Consider the following 25,810-nt stretch of genomic DNA (forward strand, 5'->3'; position numbering starts at 1 on the left):
TCCAATTGGACATCCTTCGTTGGAAAAAATATTATATATATAAGTAAATTGATACGTAAAGTGATTAAATAACATATATTGAAAATCTTTGACACAATAGAATATTGTACCTCAATGGTTTCAGATGTCTTGAATGAGTTAGTGCTTGTGTTTGAATCTCATTAGCAACAATTTTTTTCCCTTTTTAAAAAGACTTTTTATTGTGCAATTTCTGGATATCTTTTATGAAATTTCAAAAGTGATGAAAGTTTCACCTAATAAGCATAGTAAAATTAAAAAACTTAAATAGTTACCCCTAAAAGAAATTAAATAGTTACTAAAATGACCCATATTAAAAGAAAAAGTGTGTCAAGAACAAAAATAAAATGACACCAAAATAGAATAAGGGTGTGTTTGGTATGAGGAAAAAAAATATTTTCCTAATTAATAAAAAGGATACCATCACAAAAATATTTACTCCTATTTAATTAGGAAACTAAAATAGGGGGTGTGTGTGGCTATAGATAGGCACTAGGCAGGGCAGATTTAGTAGTGCTAAAAAATATTCATCCCAACTTACTCGATAAAACTACTACATAATATATAAGGTATTTTTTTTAATTCTTTAATGTATCCTATATAGAATGTCAAATCCCCTAGAAATAAAATCAGAGATTGACTCATTGATTAAATGTTTGAAACTCAGATATTAAATCTTTTTTTTGAAGTTTCTTAATGAATATTTTGAATTCGTCACTTATATCTGTAGGGTGGAATAATATAATTATCATAAATGTCACTTTTTTAAATTTGTATTTTTTTTATTTTAAAATAATATTTTTCTAATTTTGTTTTTCTTGTATGCTTACCAAGCACACCACAAGTCCAAAATAAGAAAAGAAGACAAAAAAGAAATATTGTATTCTTCTTCCCCAAATAGTGAAGTTAAAACCCCATATCTCTTCCTCTTCTTCTTCTTCTTCCCTGTTTTTCTCTCTCTTCATTTTTCAAATCAAACGAATAGTTTGATCTTTAAACCCCATCAATAATTTCCCTTAAACACCCAAAAATAGTCGCACAGAGAGTGTTTAATAAAGAAAAACTCTTCCTTTTTTGGTTATTGAATCAAGAATTGATTTTTTTTTTGTGTGTATGAATGGAGTCAGATAGCATTGAATGCATATCATCTTTAGATGGTATAGATGTGAATGAGATTGTACATTCTCAGTTGTTTTCTTCTTCAAAGACACCCCACAATAACAATAAGAATAAGAATAACAAAAATAATAACAGTGTCCGTCCAGCAACGAGTGTCCATGAGCTTCTTGAATGCCCTGTTTGTACTAATTCCATGTATCCTCCAATCCATCAGGTTTGTTTTCTCTGTTCCATTTATGTTTCTCATTTTGCAGTTACTTGAAGTAATATGCTGGTTTTTGTTTGGTTTGTTGCTATGATTGGTGTATAGATTCACTAATTTTCTATTTATAGACAATTTGGAGTTATGTGTGGTGGTCTCCCCTCAAAAAGCTAGCTTTTGGGGGTTAAGTAACTAAGTTAGGTCCAAATATCATATCTTTACATCGTATGATACACGAATAGTTTGGGCTCAAGGTGGGCTTAGGTGTGAAGGGGGAGTTAGAGTAGGTCAAAGTTACATATTGGTTGGGGAATGATTGGTGGTGTGCTTATATAGACTTGGACGATCATCCCCTCGTTAGCTAACTTTTGAGGTTGAGTTAAGCTGAGGTGCTATATCTTTATATTGTGTGAACCCGTTCAGATTAGCGATTAATGACTCCTTAAGCTATGCATTTTCCCTATTTTCAGGGGTGGGGGAATGTTTGGCTGGTGTGGTATGAATTTAGGGGAAGTGATGAATATGGTTGTTTGATTTCAGTTTATTGGAGCTTTATGCCACACATGTTCCATGAATTTGTTAGCTGTGGGAATCTTGAGCAATTGAGTGGATTAGCTTGAATTTCATTTGGTAAATGGGTTGCGTATGTTCTCTTGGTTTTGATTAGAGAGGTATCACGGACAAATTGTCAATTTTTTGATTTCTGAGTCAATGGAGTCATAATGCAGAATTTGTTTCTTGGTTTTCAGTCTGGTGTATTAATATCTTTGCTGGTCAGGCATCTGAGCTATTCTATGCTTTACTTTTTGCTTTAATTATTTGGTAATGGTCGTGTCCTGCCTAGTTGGCTTGCACCTCAACTATTCAGTCGAGCTACCTCCTGTAGCTCACAAATACAGTTGCTGTGTAAGTTTACTCACTGAGGCTGGAGCAGATGTGCTCATATGCTGTAGAGGGAATTTGAAACTATGATCCCTAGATATTTTCCTATTCTTAACCACTTAACCATCACCTTGAAGGAAGGGGAAAAAAGCCATCACCTTTGGGAACTTCCTTAATTGGGAGAATTAAATGAGTAAATCTTGTTTTTGGGATCGATAGTGGCTTTTGAAACATATTTTCTTTCTCTACGTTTCCCATGTTGCTCTCTTTTTGAATTCTCTAAACACTTGTGTAACTGTTCTGTTTTTTCCGAGTTCTTACTATGTCTGATCAACTTCTAGTGGCAAATGGCAACTCTTGTATTCTCAAATAGCATAAATAGTAGTCTTTGAGTTTTAAGTTTATGATGTTGGGGTTCTGAAGTCATACTTTAGTTTCGTTCATGAGGAAGTTATACTAGAAAATTATAGGTTTAAGCACTGAGGAGGTTAATTAGTATTCTGAACTGTGAGAGTGGTCACAGTTATATTGGTTCTCTTGTTTTCTAATGTTGGTGTCAGTATACGCATAACTGATCCCAATGCACAGCAATCTGAAGCATAGTAAACCTTTACTAGTGTCTATGAATCAGGGGTGGAGCCACGTGGGTGCAAGGGCGTTCACCCGAGCTAATTACATTGTATATACAAGGTTAAAAAATTCTACTTCATCAAAATAAAATAAAATATACAAGGTTAAAATTATTTCATCTAGATAGTAGATGTTGAATCTCCTTGACTTCCTCATGTGTTTACTTCTTTATATTTTGAATTCCCTTAGCGAAAATTCTGGCTCCGACACTGCTATGAATATACTGAAGCATTATGGTGTTATGGCTTCTTTTATTTGAGAGAAAGTTTATTATAAAACTGAAGCCATTTTTTCATTTGGCAAATTGTCGCTATCTCTCCTCAAATTACTGAATATTATGCCTCTTGTCTAGTATAAAGATAATACAGAAATGCTTCTTATTTTCGATTCAATTACAGAGACCCTATATTGTTGCTAACTGAAACTTTTGATATATTGCTATAATTGCCCTTACTCTATACTTGGTCACTACAAATTTGGTGAAGTACATTATACTTACCCTTAATTCGGTATCATTTTTACAATACTTGAAATACTTATAAATAATACATAAGTATTTTCTCTTATTGGTAGTAGATGTAAAAAAGCTAAGAAGCTAGAAATTAGAACTTTTGCTTCTAACCAACCAAGCAAAATCCAAACCAGAAAATGAAAAGCAAGAAACAGATGACACCTGCTATAAGAAGCTGAGCCAAGTTCCTCTACTTCTACTTGAATGTATTAACCAATTCTGATGTTTGACTCTCCATTTAATTTCAAAGCTGTTGATATACATTTGACCTTATTTAATAGGCTAGTTGCTAGCCATCAGTCAAGTGTAAATTCATAGTATTATCCTCGAAAGTCTAATAAAAATCCATAGTGATGTCTAATAGCTTCTCTAATGAGATCTGCATTTTTATTACATAGTGTCCTTGAATCATGAACTCTTAGTTATGAGATCAAATGCCGAAATTTTCAATCAATTCCTTTATCTTCTTCATTAGGCACTCTGCTATTCTACAATGCAGTACGCATGTTTAATGTCCTATGTGCTTTGTTTGTGACTGGCTCAAAATAGACACAGTGATAAAACTTAATGAATGCTAATAGTTAAAAGAATAGATCTCTCTGTAGAAGAACATTTATCATTAGTTCATGTTAGTTGTGACTGGTGCTGTGGTGGTTGATGGTGTTTAGGGCCTAAAGGATGTTCTTGAATGATTGTTTCTGTAATAACATTGTCATTCATCTTGATTAAACTCTGTATTTTTCTGGTTGTATACCAGTCTTTTTGGTTTAATGGATTAAAGCTGGGCCTTTTATTTCCAGTATGGTCATTTATTTTCATCTGAAGCAACTCAAAGAAATAAAAGGTAGGGAAAGTTGCTTTCAATAGGAGGTGGTTAAGATGAGGTAAAATAGAAGTAAGATCTCCCATTCTTGTTGTGTGATCGAAAGTTGTGGAGGACAGAGGTGAAAGAGTAAGAAATGAATCCTGTGATCCTTTTCTACTTTTGCTTCCCTTGCTGATACATAGCCGATTGGAAATATGATATGAGAATAAATATCACAATACTTAATGATACCAGGAACAAGTAGCTTTCTAAACTGAATACTAGTGCATGCCGCATTTACATAACTACCATTCACAAAATACAGATACTTAATTAGGTCTGCCAACGTGAATTTAATTATCCACAACTGGAAACTCTGAATTTAAGCAATGCTCTACTTGACTCATTTTTGTTCCAATGTAAATGAGCACTTAGTTGATATAATCTCCAATATTATTTTAAATATACCAAATCTAATTCATTGCGGAATGCTACTTAATGTGCCATTTTCCCCATGTTATATCTACAGTGTCACAATGGGCACACCATCTGCTCAACATGTAAAGAAAGGGTGCACAATCGATGTCCGACGTGTAGACAGGAGCTTGGTGATATTAGATGCTTAGCACTGGAAAAGGTGGCTGAATCACTTGAGCTCCCTTGCAAATATGGCTCTCTTGGCTGTCCTGAGATATTTCCTTATTACAGTAAGCTGAAACACGAGGCAATGTGTAATTTTAGACCTTACAACTGCCCGTATGCTGGTTCAGAGTGCTCAATTGTTGGTGATATTCCTTACTTGGTTGCTCATTTGCGAGATGATCACAAGGTAGACATGCATTCAGGTTGCACTTTTAACCATCGGTATGTCAAATCAAATCCCCGAGAAGTGGAAAATGCGACATGGATGTTAACGGTAAGTTGGATACAGTTGTTATGTTTTTAAATAAAAAAAAGCTTTGCGTTGCGTATGATTTTAACATGTCCTTCGTAAACAGTGCATCTGATACTTGATTAAGGCTCAAAATTTGGAAGATTTTGGATACTGATAATAGGCATCTACCATTTTGCTGTGTAATAAATGGCTCTCTTTGATTTGACAGAAGTTGTTTCCGTGATAAAATCATTTTTTGATGTTTAGTTGTTTTAAATTGACAAAAATGCTCAAATAAATGCTTTTCCACTAAAATCATTTTTTGATGTTTGGTCAGTTCTTCAATAAAACACTCTTTTCTTTCCAATTCTATGTTACTTGCTCTAACCAACATAGAACACACTATTTTCCATATTTGCTATGCACAATCATCATCAAACTGTATTAGTATATGGAGGTCGAGGATTAGGGTAGAAACTAGAGGGTTAGGAGCTAGTCAGGCGTTGTCTAGTTTCCTTATCCTTATTCCTCTCATAATATTTTATTATTACCTGTTGCCTCCTTTGCTTTAGTTATCGTATTACTTGTTGATACTGTTCTTTTCTCCATTATTTTGGGCACAATGACATTCATTACTGTATTTCCTTCAATACAGACAATACTGCATTTCTGTTTCAAACCTGCTTTGATATGTTTTACTTGAGGCGAATGTCTATCAGAAACAACCTCTCTACCTCACAAGATAGTGGTAAGGTTTGTGGGATTAGAATTGGTATGTTGTTGTTGTAATCATTATCAAACACCACCCATGTACTTTCTCCGATATTATTAGATCTCATTGATTATATATCCAGCCAAACAGCACTTTACTTATACAACAACTATGCCTTAGTCCCAAACAAGTTGGGTTGGCTATGAGTCCTCATTTTTCCATTTAAGCTCATATCATATTATCATAATACTAAATAAATTAAAAGTGACAAATAAGTAAAACATATAGGTAAATAATATAATAATAACAATATTAGAAGTTCTCTAGCAAGTCTAAAACCTATCCTCAACTAGTAGCTATCAACGTATCACCTATGTATCTTCTTCTTCCATTGTGTTCTATCTTTAGTTGAGTCTGCAACTCTGCATTGATTACCTCAAGTCCTCAACTATATATATATATATATAAACGAATAATATCCAGCCAAACATCAGTTTCCCTGTAATTTATAAAGGACATTTTACATTCCTACTAAATGGAAGCTTAGGTTTTACATCTTACCAAACAGTTAAGATGATCCTCTTGAGATCTATGAAATGGGCTTTGCCAGTTTGGAAGTAGATCATTGCTGGTACGACGCCTTTGTTAAGAGTATTTGGGTAACTTTCTCATGTTTTCTTCTAGTTTTTATCCTCTTAGAATTGTTTCTGATAAAGCCAAAGTACTCTAAAGCAAGATGGCGTAAAGCTCTGAGTTTTTTTTTCATGCGTATACCTCTTTTTTCAGGTTTTTAATTGTTTCGGTCAGTACTTCTGTCTCCATTTTGAAGCCTTTCAGCTTGGCGTGGCTCCTGTATACATGGCATTTCTTCGGTTTATGGGAGATGAGACAGATGCTCGAAACTACAGCTACAGCCTTGAAGTTGGAGGCAATGGAAGGAAACTTATCTGGGAGGGTACCCCCCGGAGCATAAGAGATAGTCATAGGAAAGTTAGGGATAGCCATGACGGGCTTATTATACAACGTAACATGGCACTTTTCTTCTCTGGAGGCGACAGAAAAGAGCTTAAGCTACGTGTTACTGGAAAAATATGGAAGGAACAGCAGAATCCAGATGGAGGAGCATGTATACCAAACCTATGTAGTTAATACTGGTTGTACCTCACAACTCGTGGATTCCATTTTTCTTCTCCGATTACTGGATACTGTCGTTAGCGTTTAGCATCGTCTTGATGTTGAAGATTCTTCTGTAAAACTATGGAACTTGTGTTTATTTATCAAGTAGTAATAAGCTTTTTGTTCTTGTGTTTGAATCTCTCTGGTCATGTGTGCTGCTGAGTTTCTGGCTTCATTTTGAGTCACAATTACAAAATTGTAACTCGACTCAACCGTTATTGTTGGCTTGTATGAGTCCACCATGAGTTAAGACACCAGATCCCTTCACAAAATTAGTAATAGAAGTGTTTAAGTAAATGCTTAAAGTAAATAACACAAATATTTACGCGAAAATTTCCTTGCTCAAGGGATTAAATACAAACTCGAATACTTACAAAGGATTAAACTTTTAATTCTACATACTTTGTAACTCTATTATTACAAGACACAACAATAATTCTATTGGAGTGGGGGAAGTCAAAGTAGGCGGTGCTGTGAGATAAAGAATATCTTTTTAATTACTATTAACTATATATATCTATGTGTTCCAACAGAAAACTCCACATATACACATATGTGGATGCCATGTGGCATACAATGGGTGTTTTTAAATTACTTGATCAAATAGAGAGGTATTTTTAAAGTTGTCAATAGTTAAAGGTCTAAAATAATAATTCACATCAAATTTAGAGATATTTTTAATACTTATCTCAAACTTAAAATGAAACCAAAAAAATTAACAACTTCTATAAAAACAAAAATAAAAAGTTTGAAGTAAAGAATGGGGGCTTCTCCACTCTTATAACAAAGAACAGAAATTTATACACATAAATATTTATTTATTATTTTAAACAAAAGTTTCTACTTCTTTAAATTCACGTCCAATCAAAATAAATCACAAAAATTAAAATAAAGAAAATACATACTCTAATAAGTTAACTGAGATTCGTACTATTACTCTTCTATATAACAAAGCAAAAAACAAACCAAAAAAGTGACAAGATCAAAGTATAATACACACATATTACTTTCTCTTAGAAAAAAAATTTGGAGTCACTCATGGGTGAAGGATTAAGAAGCAGATCATCAGGTTTAAAACCAATAGAAACAAAGAGGAAAGGGGGAATCGAAGAGTACGATATGGTGACCGTGGAAGACGAGCCATTGAGTCCAATGGCTCGTCTTTTCCAAGATAGGAAGTTCGATGTCCATGCCGTTGCGTTTATGGCTTTCAAAACTCGAATCTCACCACAGCCTGTGAAGGAAAAGTTGGTGCATACTTTGCTTAAGCATCCTCGTTTCACTAGCTTGATGGTATGTCCTTTTTTTTTTTGCATGTTCCGTTTACGTAAGATGTAATTGGTTCTTGGATGTGCATGACAGAGTCAGAATTTTCGTCAAAACATAAAAAAATTCCTCAAAATATAAAAATGTACTTAGAGAGCATGTCACCGAAGAAGGATCTAGGAGCTTAATATTATACTTGTGAACGTACTAGGTGAAAAATTTAGAAATAACTAAAATTTCAGTGACTTTCACGTACATATATCTAGATTATCGTGTCAAAATTATTGGTTCAACTGAATCCACCATTTGGTGAACCTAGTAGCTTTTCCGTAGACTCTGTATTTCTGAACCCCTAACAAATTGATTGACGGTTCTAAAGGAAATTTTGAACCCTAAACTCTTTATCCTGGCTCTGCCTTTGTATATGCAGTAAGTTTTTTTTTTTCTTTCAATTATCAACATGGATTTTTCCTTCGTAAAAAACAAAGAAGAAGAAATGGCTCTAATTTAGCTTATCCTGCCTTATCCATCCACCGGTGGAATCAGAAATTTAACGAAGAATGTGCAAAATTTTCTTTCAGTTGTGTTAAAAGTGAGCAAAATTAAATAAATATTCATAATAATATAATTTTGAAATGCCTGTTTTACGCTTAATGAAATAAACTATGACACATTTCAAAAGTCTTTTTCTTTTTTCTTAAACTCTATGCCGAGTCAAACTAAGTCGTATAAATTGGGATAAAGAAAGTAACATTTGAGTTCTATACACCACATAATTTTCCAGCAAAAAATGTGTACCTGACTACTCTTAGCCTAAAGTACTCTGCCCATGATCCTACTATATTTTTAGGGATCGTTTGGTGTGGGAATAAGAATATATAGTTCTGGGATAAAAAAATAGTCCTGGAATAAAAAAATAGTCTTGGGATAAAAGTTTGGTGTCTTGTTTGATTGACATATTTGGGATTACTTATCCCATCATTTATACCATAGTGATGAAATAAGTTATCTCATATATAGGGTGTGATAAGTTATCCTAGGATAACTAATCCCAGGATAATTAATTCTGGGATAACTAGTTTCCAACCAAACGACAGAAAAGTTTTACTATCATCGGCCAATTATTAATTCCATTCCCATATTAGTTTTTTTCAGAAGCTAATATAACACTATTTATTTTTATAATTAATAACTACAAATCTCGATATATGAGAACATTACTAGGACCAACTCTTACCTAACGAATATTAAAGAGGGATGACGAACTTTACCTAGTGTTGTTAGGTTAGGTATAGGGAAAATAGATAAAATTGAAAAGAGTCAATAATTATTAATTACACTTCATTTTAGTCAAAAATGTGTAAGCCGTATTAATGATACTTAGTAGAGGTGGGGTCGGTTGGTTCGGTTTTATGTATTATCGGTTTGGTTTATTGGTTATTTTTAAATACACTAAACCAATAACAAATCAATAAGATATTCTTTATCGGTTTTTGATTTATCAATTTTTGGTCATTAACGGTTCGATTTTCGGTTCACCCAATAAGAAAATGCTCATACAATAAATATATGGTTTTTTACTTCTCTAATAATTTGGCGTGATAGAGTGAGACAAACAAATCAGCTGTAAATACTTTGATATAGTAAAACAAGAAATATAATGAAAAGTTACATCAATAAGAGTAGATGTCAGTACGAAGACTACAATTAATTGTTACAACCAAAACATCTATGAAATTTCTGATGTGATGTAAAGTAGAAGTACTGTGACGTGTGTAGTGTAGAAAACTGATATAGTGTCTAGTTATATTAAATTATTAATATCTAATATTTATGAAGGATATAGTAGTAAATTACTATCGTCTTAATGAGTTATCAGTCTACCAATAACCCAATACTAAAATCGATACCAAACTGATAACCCAATAATTTTTCTTTTATAAAACCATTAAAAACCTGTCAATCCAATAACCTAATAGCAATAACCCAATAACATTTTTTCCCATGCGATTTATTAATCGATTCAATTTTTACACACCTCTAATAATTGGTACTCTAAAAATGTGAGCTTTTAGACCCATAAATGAGTCCCATGCGGTAGTTGGTAGATGAAGAGAAAGATGCATGATACCGTGTGATGTGCCTAGCAATATTCCAACTACTTGTTCCGTTCATATTTAATTTGACACATTTTTTTAATAAATAATAAAAAAATAATTTTATTAAATCACTCTTGTTAATTATATAAGTTAGAGAAAAGACATAAAGTTACTGAAGTTGTTCCAAATTTTAAAAAAGACAAATTAATTTTACGGATATTCTATTACCCTCATAAATGTATTGAATATGTTTGTAAAAGGACCATTTTGAGCCATATTCTCAGTTGGTAAGACACGTGTGAGTATCACATGGTATTGAATATTTTCTTTTCTTTTCTTTTCCATTTCTTAGCTTTCCATGTCTCTTCAATTTCTTGGTCAAGTGCTAGTGAAGTGGAGATCATTTGCTTCATTTTTGATGACTCTTCGTCAAAATTCTCGGAGGAATAGCTAAGTAAGGAATTGAAGGTTAACAAGTTAATATTTTTTTACATTATTCGAAAAAGATTATATTTTAAGAAGAAATTAAACCTTATCACAAAAATATCTTGATTTCTCAAAACTAAATGAAATTAAGAAGAAATTAAACCTTAACAATTTCAAATTAAGTTTTTTCGACTGGAAATTAAAAGCGAATAGTTTTTGGGGGAAGATGATGAATTCATCAGAGAGAGTTCCAACGACTCTTTTGAGCTTGTTTTGAGGAAGATGATGAATTTAAATAAAGTAAATAATTAATAAAAAAAAGAACTGAAACGAGACACCTTTTAATTGGTTTTTATCACAAAAAAGACATTCACGCGTGTGTTGTCCGTGTTCACAAATCAGGTGAAAAAGTAGGTCAACTTGGTCCTTTTACAAAAATATTCAATACTTTTGTAGGGTAATAAGACGCCCGCAAAGTTAAGATGTCTTTTCAAAAATCTGGAACAACTTCAGTGGTGACTTTATATCTTTTCTCTATAAGTTATTTAAATGTTGAAAAATAAATATAGTATTCATAGTAAGAGCAAAATAGACATACAATAGTAAAGTATCTATTAGTTTTCTAAACTGGACAAAAAAAGTTGGATAACTAGTTTTACAGTCTGGACAAGTAAAGATGGATAATACTTTCTTATGACAATATTAATTGCGTATTTATTTTACGGAATTATCTTTATTTAAGGAGAACCATGACACATGACTGGTAACGTTGCTTTAACATGATTAGAAGATCGCATGTTTGAGATGTAAAACAATCTCTTATAGAAATACATGATAAAATTATATACAATAGACCCTTATGGTCTGATCCTTTTTCAAAATCCACGTATAACAAAAATTTAGTGCATCAGGTTACCCTTTATTGTTTCTGTTAATAAAATTTTTGAAAAATTCAATTTGATTATTAGTACTTCAATTCATTGGGAAAATAAATATTTGATAATAATAATTAAAAAAATTAAAATTCTGTCAAAATAGACTAGTAAAAATAGATTAAAAAAGATAACTTACTTTTAGTATATTGAAGAAACAAAATGAAATAAAGGAAGCATACATTACACTAGTCTTGTAAAAAAATTCTTACATTATTAGGTCTAGACTCTAGTTATAGTCAAATTTATGTGTAATTATATTTTATTATATATAATAAAATAATAATCTATTTTCTTTTTTAAAAAACGAGAGTATGTTTAGTTACGGAAAGGAAACTAGACGAGAGTATGTTTAGTTACGGAAAGGAAACTAGATCTCTCTAGACACAAAAAGATTAAAATTGAGTAGGGGTGTATAAAATCGAATCGAAAAGTAAAAATCGAATCAAATAAAAAAAAAAACTTGACTGCTAGTTTGATTTGACTTGGTTTGGTAGTGGAAACAAAAAACTCGACTAAACTCGGGTTGGTTTGATTTTAACTAAAAAAATTCAACCCGAGACCAAACCAATCCAACATTATATATATAGTTTTTAAAATTTATTTTATATATAAAAGTATTTACTTTGATGTAATTTCTAAATATTACTTATACGTTTTCACAATTTTTATCTTTTAACATATTTTTCAAGTTTTTTGAAACTTGAAATTTTGAATGGTCCAATAAACGTTAGTCCATAGATATTAGGAACTTTAATAAAGCTCAATTCAAAATTAAATCAATACTAATGCTAACAAAATAATTAATTCAACGCCAAGAATAACAACAATGTTGGATATTTGTTCTTTAGTTTTACATTGGTTTAGACATTTAAAATGCATAATCTAATTTTATATTTTTCTTTAATGTTTAATCATGTAATTAATACTTATTCGACTTATTTTAACATGATTTAGTACTTTTAAATTATGATCATTTTCATTATGACATATCAATTTGCATATTTTATATGATTTTATTATTATTTTTATTGAATATTTTAGTGTCATCACTCATCTTACATTTTGTGTTATTTTCTTAAGTAACACCTTAGATGGTTGTATTTTGGTTGGACTTATAAAGAAATATTTGGAGCATAAGTTAATTATATGTTTGTATGAATACTTTACCGGAAAAATCCAAAAACCTTGAAAAAAAACCCAAGGTTTATTAGTTTGGTTTGATTTAAAAATTTAAAATTTTTACACAAATAATTTGATTTGATATTAAAAAAATCCAAACCAACCCGGTTATGTACACCCCTAAAATTGAGCAAAAGATTTCAATCGAACATAAATTCATGAAGAAGTGATATCTCTTTAGTCTTATGTGACAAAATATATGTACTAACAAATTTAATGTGTACACAGGTTGTGGATGAAGAAAATTTAACAGACATGAAATGGGTCCAAACAAAGATTGATTTGGACCAACATATTATAATTGTTGAAGTAGATGAAACTCAGATGGAATCACCCGACAAGTTTGTGGAGGATTATATTTACAATCTTAGCAAAACAAGCCTCGATAGATCAAAGCCACTTTGGGACCTTCACATTATCAATGTCAAAACTCGTCAAGCAGAGTCTGTGGTTGTGTTTAGGGTTCACCATTCTCTTGGTGATGGCACCTCCCTTATTTCTCTTCTGCTCGCGTGCACTCGCCAAACTGCTGATGATCTCAAACTTCCTACCATTCCCACCAAGAAAAGGAGGCCTACTCCTTCAGGTAAATGGGCGAATTGAGTCAAATGATAAGTCAATAACTTAAGTCGCCTAATTTACTTTTATTAGATAAGTTGGGTTAAATGATAAGTCATAACTTAAGTCACCCAACATGGCCCAACAAAAGGTGTCATGTGGATATCAAGTTCGGTCCAAAATTATATATATATATATTTTTTTTGGATATAGGTGGCAATGTGATTCGCTGAATTATATCATTATGACACATTTTTGACCCAATTATTTGAGGGGTCATTTTGGGTTCAACCTGTTGGGTTAAGTAAACTAATAATTATTGAAGAAACTTACATAAATCTTACGTACTAGTTTATGAGCTAATTATTTAGATACACTCTTGTTTGCAATATTAAGAATCTTATTAGATTTTGGTGCATCCAGTATCTTGAGATGTATGAGGTTAAAATTATGTGTAATTTATTCTAGATATATTGTATCTAAGTGGATTCGCATGTATCTAGGATACACAACAAATCTCGCTCACCTCCTTTGCCTCCCTCTCATCTCGTTCGCCACTCTCCTATCCCAGATATATGCGAATCACACTAGATACATACAGATACATGTATCTGTATGTATCTAGTGTGATCCACATGTATTTAGGATACATGACTATCTGGCTTGCCCCTCTCTCCCTATTTTAGTGTATTTGGTAGCAAAAATACATGTATCTTCTTCAATATATGATAGAAAACTCTTAATAGTTGTGAGATACATAACGTTTTGAAAGTATAGATAATAATCGAGTACTATACTATGTGTAATTATGTAGTCATATTGAAGAAGCTGCCGCAAAATGAGTTAATTTTACCATCTCTAATTTTTACTTTGGTAGGTTATTCAGCAAAGGAAGGGTTGTGGCGATTGTTGGGAAATTTTTGGCTTTTCATAGTAATGTTTGTGAATACTGCAGTGGATGTTTTCTTGTTCATCATCACAACCATGTTCCTCAAGGATACCAAAACACCAATCAGCGCCCCGCCTAATTTCGAGTCTAATAATGCTAGACGAATCGTTCATCGGATAATCAGTCTGGATGATTTGAAGTTTGTGAAAAATGCTATGAATGTTGTAAGTTATAATCAACCTCACTTGTTCATATTGTTGTGAAAGTTTACAAGTGAAAATAATTAGCTAATCTTTTTTCTCCACAGACTATAAATGATGTTGCCCTAGGATTAACACAAGCTGGTTTATCTCAATATCTTAATAGGAGATATGGTAAGTTATTTTTAGTTACAGAGACGGATTCACAATTTAAATTTGATAGATTCGACCTTTATTCTCTCCGTTGAACTCAATACATGTTCACACTTATGAGTTTTGATTTTAATACTTGTTCAAATATTAATAAATTTTCACATTTATACCTCTAAATTATTTTATTGTTCCAAATATTCACAGCTATTGGTGGAAAAGACAAGGGAGCAACAGAGAGAAGCAATAATCTTCCCAATGGCATTCGACTTCGGTCTTTTCTTTGTTTTAACCTAAGATCCTCTGCAGGAATTGAAGTAACTTTCATGCACTCTATTTTTGTTACGATCTCTCTGTCTCAATTTATGTGACATTCAAATTTCTCTATAAAATTATATGACATACATGAATGAAACATTTAGGATCTAGCCAATATGATGGAGAATGGAAGCAAAGGGAAGCGGGGTTGGGGAAATTGGTTTGGTTACGCGTTGTTACCGTTCAAGATTGCACTGCGAGATAATCCTTTAGATTATGTGAAAGAAGCTAAAGCGACAGTTGATCGCAAGAAGCGATCCTTTGAAGCTTTGTCCACTTTGATCATGGGCGAATTACTTATCAAGTTTTTTGGGATCAAGGTATATATACATTTATATATTTGCATATTTCAAGTTACATTTAATTTCCTTGATGTATACATTTATATATTTGCATATTTCATTTTACATTTAATTAGTAAAATGTAGAGCTATAATTAATAACAATTTTTGTCCTTTAGTTATTTGTTAATTTTGATACTTTGTATTATATATATATATATATATATATATATATATATATATATTTAACTTTCAACTAATATAAATTGTTAAAATGTGTGTTTAAGGTAGCTACAGAGGTGACTTACAAAGGATTCTCAAATTCAACAATATGTTTCACCAACTTGGTTGGACCACAAGAGGAAATTGGGTTCTGTGGCAACCCCATTACTTATTTTGCTCCAAGTACTTATGGGCAGCCAAGTGTAAGTATTGCTACACTCTATTGTTGAGTCATTTGCTCTTTAATTTAATTGGGGCTCCACGAAGTTGGTGGCCTAAAATTAAATTATAATAAGAGGTCTTAATAAAATTAGCTTTTATGTGCATCACACATGCATCTTCAGCAGTGACAGAGTCAATCAAGATTTTGATTTTCAATATTTGTAATTGTAGGCATTGATGATCAATTTCCAAAGCTATATCAATAAGATGATCATTGTCATAGCTGTTGATGAAATTGCTATACCTGATCCACATCAATTGCTTGATGATTTTGAAGATTCTCTTAATCTCATAAAGAATGCTGTCATAGAAAAAGGGCTTGTTAAGAATCTGAAATGATCAAGAAATCCAACCAAATTATGAAGCTAAGGTTGTAACAGTAACTCTACTATATTAAGAACTTTTTCCAATAATTCACCAGCACTTGTGTACTGCTGCATTAATTCTCTTTCCTAATGCTTTCAACTTGATATTGAAGGACATGGTACTTTGTAGACTACATTTTAATTAATGGTATTCATATCAATGTATTACAATTTATGGAAACTGATGGCAGTATTTTGGTTACTTTCGGTATCTGTCCACTTTCGGATATATTTGTCATGAAACTAATGGTGGCATGAGGGATTAATTATCCGAACTTCTTTTCCATAAAGGGATGTACACAGATGTTACCACTATCTCGTGGAGGTAGATAAACTACCTGATAAGGATACTCTGAACCAAGAGGAAACATTGAGGACAGGAACAACAACAACGACAACAATTCTATGCCTAATGACTTGGGAGAAACTAAGGGAAATCCTCAGGTTAAAAATACAAACTCTAGTAGACTACCTACCTATGTAAAGAATCAAGAAGGGGTGAAGCTGGTTGTGGATCTCTTTGATAGTTTACCTCAACTTTTTAGCACTCAAGGAATGGTGGGAAAAAGGGACACTAAAACCAAAAGAGGCATTTAGTGGCAATATATTTTCCTTTTAGCAACATTATTTTTTGCCACAAAAACATTTAGTGCAATTGAGTCAATGTCATTGCATTTAGATTTGCTAAAGCCTTTGACGACATTTATATAGAGTGTTGGTTATAAATACCCATCTTTATTGTTGCCACTAAATATAATATAATAACAATTATATATTGTCGCTAAATAGTTGCCGCTAAAACCTCTATCTGTTGTAGTGAGATGAAAAAATGGGGGATAAAGGAAATGTGTTATGGGTGATAGGGCAGCAGGGACGTACTAGTGACAGGGGAAATGAATATGGGTGACAGGGCGAATGAATGTATCCTTTATTGGTGACGAGGGGAACAAATTAAGAACGTGGTGAAAATGTGAAGTGTTTGTTTGTCATCATCAAAAAGGGGGAAAATATAACTCTAATATTTTGATGATCCTCACAAACTATGAGACCTAGTCCCATGAGTCATGTATATCTGGTGAAATGGAGAACAATTGGAAAGCGGTCGATCGATGGGAGGACACCAGATTGTTTTGTTGAGAGGATAATATATCCTCATTGACATGAAACAGTCCAGTTAAGACAATTGAATACATTGAAGAAAAGCTTTCTTTTGTCTCTCGTGAACACAAGCTTTAAAGAACTGGAAGGGACCTAATAAAGCTATCAAGTGTCTCTTTTGTTGTAGATCAGAAGCATGCGTCTTGTGCGTCATAACTTGTAAGATCAGTTCCTAATCTATAAAGGAATATATCGTGTCTTTATAAGCATATATAGTTAGAGTTAACTGTGTATGGTGTGATTGAAGTATGTATTAACTAGAGGTAGTTGATATAGTGGGTAATAGAGGTATTACGTTGGCTCTCTCTGTAATAGGGGTGTTACAGATTGTAGTATTAAGAGTTTAATCCTTACATGTTTGATTGGAGTCTAAATTCACTTGTTGCTTGAAGATAGTGAAGACAATTTGGAATTCTTGTGGGACAGGTCATGGTTTTCCTCCCTTGAGAAAGAAGGTTTCCACGTAAAATTCTTGTTTGTATTTTGCTTTCAGTTGTTTATTTTCTGTCAAGGGACTGGTCCATTGCTGCTAGTGGACGCATATATTCTATCAATTGGTATCAAAGTCTGGACTCTCTATCTGGTTAACACCTAGAGAGAGAATCATGTGAAAAATGGCTGCTCCACTAAAATTGGATGAAGGTCAATCACCAACTAGGCCACCTCTTTTTTTTGTGGTCAGTTTTATAGATGGTGAAAAATTTGCATGAATGATTATCTGATGACTAAGGATAGTGAGCTATGAGATGTTATTCTCGATGGTCCCTATTTGCCCACTATCAATGCAAAGGATGGGAATATCATAAGAGTTGTTCCTAAAACTCGACACCAATACAGTGAAACTGACAAAAGGAAAATTGAAAAGAATCACAAGGCCAAAAAGCTGTTCACAAGGCCAAGAAGCTGTGAAGGGCTTGGATTTTATGGCCAGAGAAATTGCTAATGTTGTTTTATGTGCATTCCGGAATCCTGCCACCCCTGCACACAAAATGTTACTTTGGGTTCGGAATAAACCCCTTGACTAATGACTATAAGGTGGTTTACTTTTTCTAGAACCAGATGAATATGCAGTGTCTTATTCCTATTCTACGGACTCATGGAGAATTTTCCAACCTAAATATTTATTCAAATCAATTCCCTTCCTTAAAAATGTGTTCAGACATATTTTACTGGTTGATACATGCTGCTATAGAGAGGAGAAATATTTTTTATAAAACCCTAACTATAATTACGTTCAATAATATTTTAAAACTATAACTATGCATAGTAAATACAATAGTTATGTTTGCTAGGTTATGTGCAAATTATATATACAAATACATGAAATGCTGCGTTTACTTCATGAGTGTAATAAAGTTTAAAGTTATAGTTATCTTATCTCTTCAGAGTATTTATAAAAGTCTTAGGGAAATCAACTACTTTTCTCTTCTCCTTCAGTTTTTTGCAAGGGAGTCTGCTAAAGGTTGATTAAGGTGTTTAAGAATTTAGTTCTAATGGCTGGGAATGAAACATGCTGTCGCTAATGCCAATGGTAAGATTTGGGCTTTTATTGATGAGATACTTGATAGTGAAGTGATACGAGATGAAGATCAGATGCTAACTATTAAATTACATAATCAAGGATTAGGCATTGAAGTCATGGTCTTACTAGTATATGCCAAATGTACGCAACGAGAAAGACTCCAATTGTGGGAATCTATGTATGACCTGTCATGTTCTAGTAGGATACCATGGGTGGTAGGAGGAGATTTTAATGTAATTACCAATGATGAAGAGAAATTGGGGGGAAGGCCAGTAACAGAATCAGAAGTGAGGGACTTTAATCACTGTATTAGCATGTGTAATCTGGAAGATAAAGGATTTAAAGGGAGCAAATACACGTGGTGGAATGGCAGAACAGATGATGCTTGCATTTTCAAAAGATTGGACAGAATATTTTGCAATGATCAATTGCAAAATATTTTCCCCGTGCTAGAGGTTGACACCTAACAAGGAGCGGGTCGGACCATACGCCACTATCTATTACTTTCAAAACTACCAATGAGAAAGTGTATAAACAATTCAGATTCTTAAATTTATGGTTGAGAGATGAGTCTTTTATAGAGGTGGTAAGGAATCATTGGTCAGCTGATTTTGCAGGGGATCCTTTTAGTTTGTTTCACCATAAACTAAAAAGAGTTAAGAAAGCATTGACACAATGGAGTAAAGATACGTTCGGCAACATTTTCCAGGAAATAGCTACGCTGGAGGAAGTAATAAGAGTCCAGGAGGTGGAATTTGAAACTAATCCATCTGGCGCCAACCGAGAAAGACTTCATAAAACACAAGCGGACCTGAAAAAACAGTTGCAAAGGGAAGAAGAGTTCTGGAATCAAAAAGCTGGAATGGAATGGTTTAAAGAAGGAGAGAGAAATACGAAGTTCTTTCACACTATTGTGAAAGGAAGAAGAAGTAGGTTGCGGGTTAACAAAATTCAAAATGAAGAAGGTGAGTGGTTGGAGGACCAAGAAGATATAGCAGCAGCATCAGTGGAGTTCTATGCCAAGCAATTCACAAGGCAGGCAGCCAATGAAGATTATGAAATGCTAAATGAGCTACCACATGTAGTGACTAGTGACAAGAATGAGGAACTTCAACGGATGCCAACGATGGAAGAGGTTAAAAGTGCGGTTATGGGGCTAAATCGAAATAGCGCAGGGGGTCCAGACGGTATGACTGGTGCATTTTATCAATGTGCATGGGATATTATATGTGAAGATATTCATAATATGACCAAGGCTTTTTTCTGTGGTGCTGAGCTACCGAGATTCATCACACACACAAATTTAGTCCTAATCCCAAAGAAGTCAGTGGTCAACACCTTCTCAGACTTGAGGCCTATATCGCTAAGTAATTTTGTGAACAAGATCTTCTCTCGAATTATTCATGAGAGAATCAAATGTGTGTTACCTCTAATCATCTCACCAGAGCAAGCAGGATTTGTCCAGGGGAGAAGTATTGCTGAGAATGTCCTGTTGGTACAGGAAATAATAGCTGAAATAAGGAAAAGAGGGAAACCACCCAACCTAGTCATTAAACTGGATATGATGAAAGCGTATGATAGGGTGGAATGACTATTTCTCACCAAGGTTCTGAGAAGACTGGGCTTTGACGACAGAATTATAGACATGGTGTTTAGACTGATCAACAACAATTGGTACTCAATTTTGTTAAATGGGCAACCAAAAGGTTTTTTCAATTCATCTAGGGGTTTAAAACAGGGTGATCCTCTTTCTCCTACCCTCTTTATATTAGCGGCTGAAGTTATGTCACGATCTCTTAATGCGCTAATGAAAAAGAATGAATTTAAAAGGTTTGGAATGCCAAGAGGGAGTCTTAGGCTAAATCACTTGGCATTTGCGGATGACATGATCATATTGTGCAAAGCGGAGGTAGGCACAATGACAATGATTAGTGAGACTTTGCGAAAGTATGAAGAAGTATCGGGACAGAAGGTGAACAAGGACAAAAGTGCAATTTGTTTGCATCACAATGTACAAGGAGGAGAGTCAGTGATAGCAGAACTAGTTACAGGAATTTTGAGGAAAGATTTCCCTTTTACATATCTTGGGTGTCCTATTTTCTACAAGAGGAAACAAAAATCATACTATCACCAAATGATCCAGAGGATTGGCGCGAAGATACAAGGATGGAAAGGGAAACTTCTATCTTATGGGGGACGTGCTATTCTAATTAAACATGTGTTACAAAGTACCCCTATACATTGTTTATCAGTTATGAATCCTCCTAGCAATGTCCTAAATCTAGTGCAAAGAATAATGGCTCAATTTTTCTGGAATAGTTGCATAGGAGGACGAGGCAGACAATGGAGTAAGTGGGGTAATTTATGCCTTCCAGAAAATGAAGGGGGACTTGGATTCAGACTATTACATGATGTTTCGATGGCTTTATTCTGCAAGCTATGGTGGAATTTTAGAACAAAGCAAACATTGTGGAGTGAGTACATGAGAAATAATATTGTAAGACCACAAACCGAAATTTGGTTATGTGGAAAGTGGGAGGTGGTGGTTCACAAGTATGGAAGAAGATGTTGCAGGCTCGAGAGTTAATTGAACACCAAATATTATGGCAGACTAGAAATGGATCAGCCTCCCTGTGGCACGACAACTGGACAGGAATGGGGGATTTGTACACAATTACAGGGGATGACTTTGAATGGGATGAGACTTACGTCAAGGTAGCAGATCTTGCCATTCAAGGAGAATGGAACGTGGATATTCTGAATGATATTTTACCCTCAGATCTGGTGGAACATATACTTTGTCACATCAAACCACCTAAAGAGAGATGTACTGAAGATAAACCATGCTGGATGTTGGAGTCAAGGGGAGCCTTTACAGTGAAGACTGCATGGAATTATATAAGGCATAAGGAGGACCCTAACAGAATCTATAGGTGGATATGGACTAAAGGAATGCCGTTCAAAATGGCCTTTATGATGTGGCGAATGTGGAAATTTAAGATCCTAGTGGATGATAGGCTGAGAAGATGGGGTCTAGAAGGCCCATCGAGATGTTGGTGTTGTGACAAATCTGACCAGGAAACACTTTCTCACGTGTTTCTAAAATCAGATTTTGCTAACAGGACATGGTCCTACTTTTGTTCTTTTGCAGGTTTAAACATTACTGGATTACAACTAAGAGAAGTGATAATGTTGTGGTGGGGGGCCAGTATCAAACCAGACCAAAAGTCATTCTATAGAGCCATGCCAAGCTTCATAATATGGGAACTATGGAAGAGGAGAAACAAAAAGAAGCATGAAGGAAAGAACATCTCCTTACCAAGAGTCATACATAATGTAACTAGAAATATGTTTATGTTGGCAAAGGTAAGAAGGCCTAGTATGAAAAGTGGAGGTTGCTGGGCAGAAATTCTGAAGGCAATGGAGGACTATAGGCCAAGAGTGAAGGTTATCCAGGTGAAATGGGAGTATCCACAAACAGGGTGGATTAAATATAACACTAACGGAGCATCTAAAGGAAATCCGGGAGTGAGCTCTTATGCATTTTGTCTAAGGAACGAGAGAGGAGATATTATGTATGTTGAAGGTGCGTGTATGGAACACACTACAAATACAGTAGCAGAAGCAAAGGCCATCGTAGAAGCAAGTAAGCATTGTAAGAAATCACATTATAATCAGGCCACCATTCAAACAGATTCTATGCTAATGTGCAAAGGGCTAGAAGGAAAATGGGCTACCCCATGGATAATCACAGATCTGGTGGAAGAAATTAATATAATATTGAAAGACATACAACATACATTCCATCATATAATGAGGGAGGGAAATCAACTTGCGGACTACTTAGCAAACAAGGCGATAGAGAAAGGTACATGCAGATATGAGGATTTTAATAGTCTTGAACCTGATGGAAGAAGAATACTAAACAGCGATAAAAGATACGAATATCACCATTAAGGAGGCAATGGGAAGGGGGAGGATCGAGCCACAACTAAGGAGGAAGTTGCCAAGGCATTTGGTATACCGGTGCAATTTCAACGTTACTGGCTATGGAAAAAACGCGAGAACCACACATATCGTCCTGATCGTGCATTGACATCTCAAGAGGAAATTCAATATTCCGTTGGCCAACTAAGAGAAAATTCAAATACAGTGAATAATACTGAGCTAAAACTGTTTCTGGAAGTAATATTATGCCCGGATTTGCGACGTTTACCTCCACCAGGGAAGACCAACAAAGAAATCCTTCTATTTTTCAAACTTTATAACCCTCGCGAAGAGAAGATAAGGTACGTTGGACGACTTTTTGTAAAAGAAAGAAGCAAGCTACTAGAGATATCATCAAAGCTACAAATTTAGCTTAGCTGTTCTCAATCAAATTGATGAGTGAGAAAAGATACTCAGCTCCAGTTTACTGCAAGAATGCGCGAATGGGGTTTCATATCATTCATGCCTCTTACTGAACTATATGATCCTGGAAGAGGTTATCTTGTTGATGATAAAAGTCATACTTGAAGCTTATGTTACCCTGCCTAAAAGTAGTTTAAGATAGACTATGAGGACCACTGCTCAAGCATAGTTATCGAGAGCAAAATATGGTAGCGGACTTACTTACAAAGAAGAGGTGGAAAGCAACTTTTTGATCATTTTTTCTATATGCTAGTTCCTACAATATTTGTTGTGGAAACTTTATTAGCAGAAGCAGATAAATTAGGAATTACTTTTGCTAGACAATTATCGAATAATCTTATCGATTCAGTTTATGACTCTGCTTCACATGGAAAAAAAAATTTAGTTCTCTATTGAACAAGCAAAAATAGACAAAATGAGTAGTACTGTTTATGTATTTCCCTTTCCTTTTTAAGCTTTAAACTATTTGTTCCAAATTATCTTTCAATTTACAAAATCAAGATGAGTTAATTTTTTTATTATTTTGCTTTTAAAATTAATTCTTCAACATAAATATTTTAAAATTTCAAAAGAATTCCTCCATTGTTATATTTTTTTTCATGTACATACATATTTAGTCAAAAGTGCTGCATTAATTGTTTGAATAAGATACGTAAATATATTGGTGTCTTTTTGCTAAATTTTTTTTTAACAAAAAGATCATTAAAAAAATGGTTAATTAAAGAGTGATGCTAAATGACACAATTTACTATTCCACTTTGGCATAATCTGTCACGATTAATGTAAAATTTTAAACCTTCTCGAGTCTATATTAAGTAAATTGTTGTGAATTATTGGAGGTGTAACATATTCCTTAAAAAAAAATTTAAAGACATAAACAAAAAGTGCTTTTCACTATTATTCTTTTTATTATTCCCAAACTATTTTTAAAAAAAATGTATGATAACTAAAAACTTCATTAAATATAGGGTAAACTTGAAAAAATATTCCAATAATTTTCTTGAACTATAAGCCATTCACTTAATAGTTAATACTTCCCTTGTCCCTAATTACTTGTCCACGTTTCTTTTTTTAGTTGTTCATAATTAATTGTCAATTTTGACAATTCAAGAAATGACAATTTTTTTTACCTATTATACCCTCAATTAATTACTTTGAAAAAGGTAAATTTTCTTGAAAATCTTAAGTTTTTAATTCATCAACTTCATAATTAATAGTGGTAAAATGGTAAACTTAGTATGTCAATTATTGTTTTCTTAATAGGTCTGCCAATTTAAAAGTGAACAAGTAATTAGGGAGTATATATTAGAGGGAAAAATCCTTTAGGCTGGAAAATTTGGCCAGAATGGTAGTTTACCTAGGGAAAAAGGTAAAAAATGCCCTTAAACTATGTGAAAGGAACAAAAATGCCCCCGTTTATAGTTTGGCTCAAAAATGCCCTTACCGTCAATACTTTGGTCCAGAAATGCCCCTATAGTTACAAAATGGGTCAAAAATGCCCTTTTCCGAATAAATATATATATTTTTCTTTTTAAACACACCTTCTTCCTAATTAAAATATTATTAAAGAACACTATTCTTGTTTTCTTTCTTCTAAAATCACTTTAACAAAATAAAAACGTAGGAAATATTTGTTTTCTTCTTAATCTCATTTTATCAATTAAAATAGAATAACTTCATGTACCCTTTGGACATATAAGATATGTCATATATAAGATTATAGTATATCCATCATTAATTTATATTTATATAACGATAAAAAATAAGAAATATTTTCATTTTTTATTTTTTTCTGAATTGAAGTAGGATAAACATTTGGTAATTTTTTTTTAAAAACATTATTAGAAAAAGAATGTGTTAAAAAAATATTTATTTGAAAAATGAGCATTTTGACCCATTAATTAATAATAAGAACATTTTTGAACCAAAATATTGATGACAAGGGCATTTTTGGACCAAACTACAAACGGATGGCATTTTTGTTCCTTTCATATAGTTTAAGGGCATTTTTGAACCAACGTATTAACGATAAGGACATTTTTGAGCCAAACTATAAACGAAGAGCATTTTTGTTCCTTTCACATAGTTCAAGGACATTTTTGACCCTTTTCCCTTTTACCTATATTATTTTACCTTTTTAAAACATTTTTACCCTTTTAACAGTAATACATTTTAATTAACAAATAGAAAAAAAATCAGTTTATTTTAAAATAAAAATGATATTATAGAATTTTTAAATTTCTGGCCATTTAGCATTACCCTATATTGGAGTGAGTATATTCTTGTAAATTTGACTCTAAGGGTCGTTTGGTACAAAGATGCATAATGCAAGGATTACTAATGCATGAATTAGTAATGCAGAGATTAGTAATGCAGGTATTAGTTTTTATCAAGTGTTTGGTTCATTGTTCCCATTTAATCTTATGTTTGGTTTAAAATTCTAGAAAAAATTTCTTTCCTATTATACCCTTGAGTTATTATAAGATTTTATATTTCATTTAATTTGTTAAGTTAAATACTAAAATATATTAATTTTTTTTTATTAATTTTGAGGTGTGATATGCCACCATAGAGATTCTTGATAACACAGTATATTTCTAATTTTTTGTTGGTCAAATATACCTTAAACTTAACATAGATTTAAGGCTACTTAAATTGTTCAAATACACAAAGCTTATTTT

The 25,810-nt window shown here is 33.1% G+C and overlaps 3 protein-coding genes across 4 annotated transcripts in view; 2 read left to right on the forward strand and 1 right to left on the reverse strand.

The window, feature by feature from the left end:
* LOC125810154 (uncharacterized) overlaps nt 1-25,810 on the reverse strand; it is a 316,103-nt gene that overhangs the window by 40,557 nt on the left and 249,736 nt on the right. The gene's annotated exons all lie outside the window — the stretch shown is intronic.
* On the forward strand, nt 1,081-7,051 carry LOC125810171 (E3 ubiquitin-protein ligase SINAT5-like). The gene is made up of 3 exons (XM_049489696.1): nt 1,081-1,351; nt 4,697-5,083; nt 6,540-7,051. Exons 1-3 carry the CDS (start codon nt 1,136-1,138, stop codon nt 6,900-6,902), a joined length of 966 nt encoding a protein of 321 aa, XP_049345653.1. The 5' UTR covers nt 1,081-1,135; the 3' UTR covers nt 6,903-7,051.
* Nucleotides 7,925-16,249, forward strand: LOC125810160 (wax ester synthase/diacylglycerol acyltransferase 11-like). Its single transcript, XM_049489682.1, has 8 exons — nt 7,925-8,222; nt 13,063-13,420; nt 14,270-14,505; nt 14,589-14,655; nt 14,839-14,948; nt 15,054-15,269; nt 15,518-15,655; nt 15,846-16,249. The coding sequence occupies exons 1-8, from the start codon at nt 7,968-7,970 to the stop codon at nt 16,011-16,013; spliced, it is 1,548 nt and encodes a 515-aa protein (XP_049345639.1). The 5' UTR covers nt 7,925-7,967; the 3' UTR covers nt 16,014-16,249.

Source organism: Solanum verrucosum, unplaced genomic scaffold (assembly GCF_900185275.1).
Source record: "Solanum verrucosum unplaced genomic scaffold, falcon-dt-bn FXZP01000281.1, whole genome shotgun sequence".
Lineage (NCBI taxonomy): Eukaryota > Viridiplantae > Streptophyta > Magnoliopsida > Solanales > Solanaceae > Solanum > Solanum verrucosum.